The sequence below is a fragment of the Panicum virgatum genome, chromosome 1N (genome assembly GCF_016808335.1).
Source record: "Panicum virgatum strain AP13 chromosome 1N, P.virgatum_v5, whole genome shotgun sequence".
Taxonomy (NCBI): domain Eukaryota; kingdom Viridiplantae; phylum Streptophyta; class Magnoliopsida; order Poales; family Poaceae; genus Panicum; species Panicum virgatum.
Window position 1 is genome coordinate 1766603 of NC_053145.1, and position 2865 is coordinate 1769467.

The 2865-nt window shown below is 46.4% G+C and overlaps 1 protein-coding gene and 1 pseudogene across 2 annotated transcripts; one reads left to right on the top strand and one right to left on the bottom strand.

The window, feature by feature from the left end:
- The window catches only part of LOC120654479, a 13785-nt pseudogene extending 13261 nt beyond the window's left edge, over nucleotides 1-524 (top strand).
- Nucleotides 525-935: 411 nt separating this feature from the next.
- Nucleotides 936-1964, bottom strand: LOC120654480. Of its 2 annotated transcripts, none has more exons than XM_039932019.1 (3): nucleotides 1663-1964; nucleotides 1276-1506; nucleotides 936-1198 (listed from the first exon to the last, which is right to left on the bottom strand). In XM_039932019.1, exons 1-2 carry the CDS (start codon nucleotides 1927-1929, stop codon nucleotides 1378-1380), a joined length of 396 nt encoding a protein of 131 aa, XP_039787953.1. In that variant the 5' UTR covers nucleotides 1930-1964; the 3' UTR covers nucleotides 936-1198; nucleotides 1276-1377. The 2 variants fall into 2 exon arrangements, with proteins under 2 accessions (XP_039787953.1, XP_039787952.1); XM_039932018.1 differs by having other exon boundaries at nucleotides 1588-1964.
- Nucleotides 1965-2865: the final 901 nt, after the last annotated feature.

The window sequence follows — 2865 nt, forward strand, 5'->3', positions numbered from 1 at the left end:
GCAGAAGCTCCCAGTCCTGGAGGACTACATGAGGATGCTGCTGCTTTGAAGCTTTACTCCCTCCTTCCCTGTTTATAAGGCATACACGTATATCAAGATTCAAACCTTGTCATCTTTGACTAATAATTTGACTATTAAATTTTTATTTTTATAATGCAAATTTCATATGATTGGATTCATAATCAAATATATTTTACAATGATTATAAGTTTATAATCAAAAGTGATATAATATATGATAAATAAATGGTCAAAGTGTTGTTTAAAAGACCGTGTCATGTTTCACCATGCCTTATAAACGGGGAAGGAGGGAGTATTAGTTTGCTCCATATATCCATGAGAACCCATGTGACATGTGTGAGTTATCTGCTCCTTGAGAATCACGCCTTGTACATTAAATTGCTAGTATTATAGAATATAACTAGCATAGTGCCCTTCAATGCTACGGATAATGTAATAAATATACATAATATTTACCAAACTATTCCGTATTAATTTGATCTGTCATGAACTAAATTATGTAAAGATACTGGGTTACGTGCTTCTAATGTTTGATTTGGCAATTCTAACACGGAGATCCACCGTACCGGAAAAGATGCCAAATTTGCTTAAGAAGTTAGCATCTACTACTCGGCAAAGTGCCGGCCCAGGGTGGCGCCACGTGGCCACTTTGCCGAGTGCTGGATCCTGGCACTCGGCAAACGTTTGAAACTTTGCCGAGTGCCAGGGTTTTAGCACTCGGCAAAGCGGCCACGTGCTATCCTGTGGAAGGCCACTTTGCCGAGTGTATTGGCTTAAGCACTCGGCAACGTGGTCTTTTTTTTTGCTTCTTTTTTCTCTGTTTTTCGATACAAATACAATAAATATATATATAAATGCAGGGGTCATTACAGGCAGTTATAAAGACAAATATATAATTGTCAATTGCGACAACAGCATCGATACAAATAACACAAGATAATGTCCATCACATCACATAAAACGAGTCTAAAAGTCCATCACATAGATAGAGTCCGAATACAAGTCCATCGCATCACATCACAAGTCCACAAGGGTACTACAAGTCCATCACATCGCAAGTCCAGTAGGGTACTACAAATCACTCACGGTTAGATGGAGGGGGGTGGCCAAGATTGCCATGGGGCCGCCGGCGAGTTCTGGTCCGGAGGAGGGTCGTTCGATGCGTTCCACGACTGATTCTGCAAATAGAAACACATAAAATGAGTAAGAATAACAAAGATATAATAATTAATATCTACAAACAAAGCATACTCACGGGAGTGTCAGAAGGTCCTGCACGAAAGTAAGGCTGAGCTGGTAAGGCGAAGGGAGGAGGCGACGTCGCATAGTTCATCGACGCGCCAAGTCCGCCAAGTCCTTACATCCAGGTGACCATGCTGTGCAACATAACTGACTGCTCCTCCCTCAGCTTCCGCTCCTGCTCCAGCTTGGCCTCGATCTCCATTCGGCACCTCCTCTCCTCCTCAAACTTTGCCTCCATCTCGGCCTACAAGATTTAAACCTCCATGTTACAGTACGAAGCAAAGTTTCATTTTAATCATAGAACGGCAACTAAATCTAAACTAACCTGTCTCTGGAGCACGCTGGCCACTGAAGTCTCAGGCCGTGGGCGTATGGGCGGGGTCGAGTCGGTGGTACTTGCCCTAAGCTGCGAGAGACTGGGCGTACTCGCCGTGTCGACCAAGCTGTTGGCGATCAAGTACCGCCCGTGCTTTTTCCCTTGTCCCGCCCTCATGATGGCTTCTCCGGAGAGTGGCGCGGTGGTTGGATCCCAAGTCTCCCCGTGGAGCGCCCTTCCCACCTCCGTGTACGCATTGATGCGCGCGTCGATGCTTGGGTTTGTGTAGGCCTCTGGTGGAGCCGCCGGGTTGTAGGCCATGTCCGACGTTGCCCTGCCCATGTGAGACATGGCGTACGCCGTGAAGGCATTGCAAGACTGGCCTGGATGAGACTCCGACTGTCAAGAAGTCAACAAGATGATTAGTAAGAATTAAAAATATAGCTTTAGAAAGAATGAAGAAATTAGTGAACTTACCTAAGTATTCTTGTACTCGCCGAGGCTAAGGTTCCCTTGATGATGTGCCGAACCCGGCATCATCAAACGGCGCTCCCGGCATAAGGCGTGCTGGCGGGCCCAATCCTCGCTGATCCACTTGTCCACCATCATAGACCAGCACTCGGCCTTGTTTGCGCACCAGTTCGGAGGCACCTAAACGTAATGAAGTGCATGACATATTGTAATATCAAATACAAGATAAATGAGTAGAGATGACATTTATTTACAATTAAGTACTAGTCTCGCGTGAGGAAGATGTCCCTTGCGGCTGGTTTCTTGACACTCATCTTCTCGAACTCGGCGCAGTACACAACGACGGTCTGGACACGCGCCTCGTAGTGCATGTCCTTCACCAGCTTGTAGCAAGCCTGGTGAGCCAGCTCGTTTGCCAGGGCCTCATAGCCTTCTTCGCACCTGTAGAAATCCTGCATATATACCCACTAGATAATTGCAATCATTATTCCAAAAATCGAAACAGAATGCGATATTTCAACCATTTTAGTGCGAGGATGACTTACCCACAACACCCCGACCACCCGCCTCGCTTTGGTGGTGAAGTTCCTTCTTTCGCGATCAGTAGCATCTGGGCTGGCCATGTAGTGGTCCCACGTGTATGCCGGCTCCAGCACCCCGGCATGCATCACGAGCCCGGGGAAGTGCAGCCGGCACGAAAGACCCAAGATACCATTGGGCTTCCGTTTGTGCTCACCAGGCTGCACAAAAAACCACCCCCTGCAAGAGTGTTTAAGGTAATATTTTAGTTAGTATTGCAATTTTAAATATATGTAA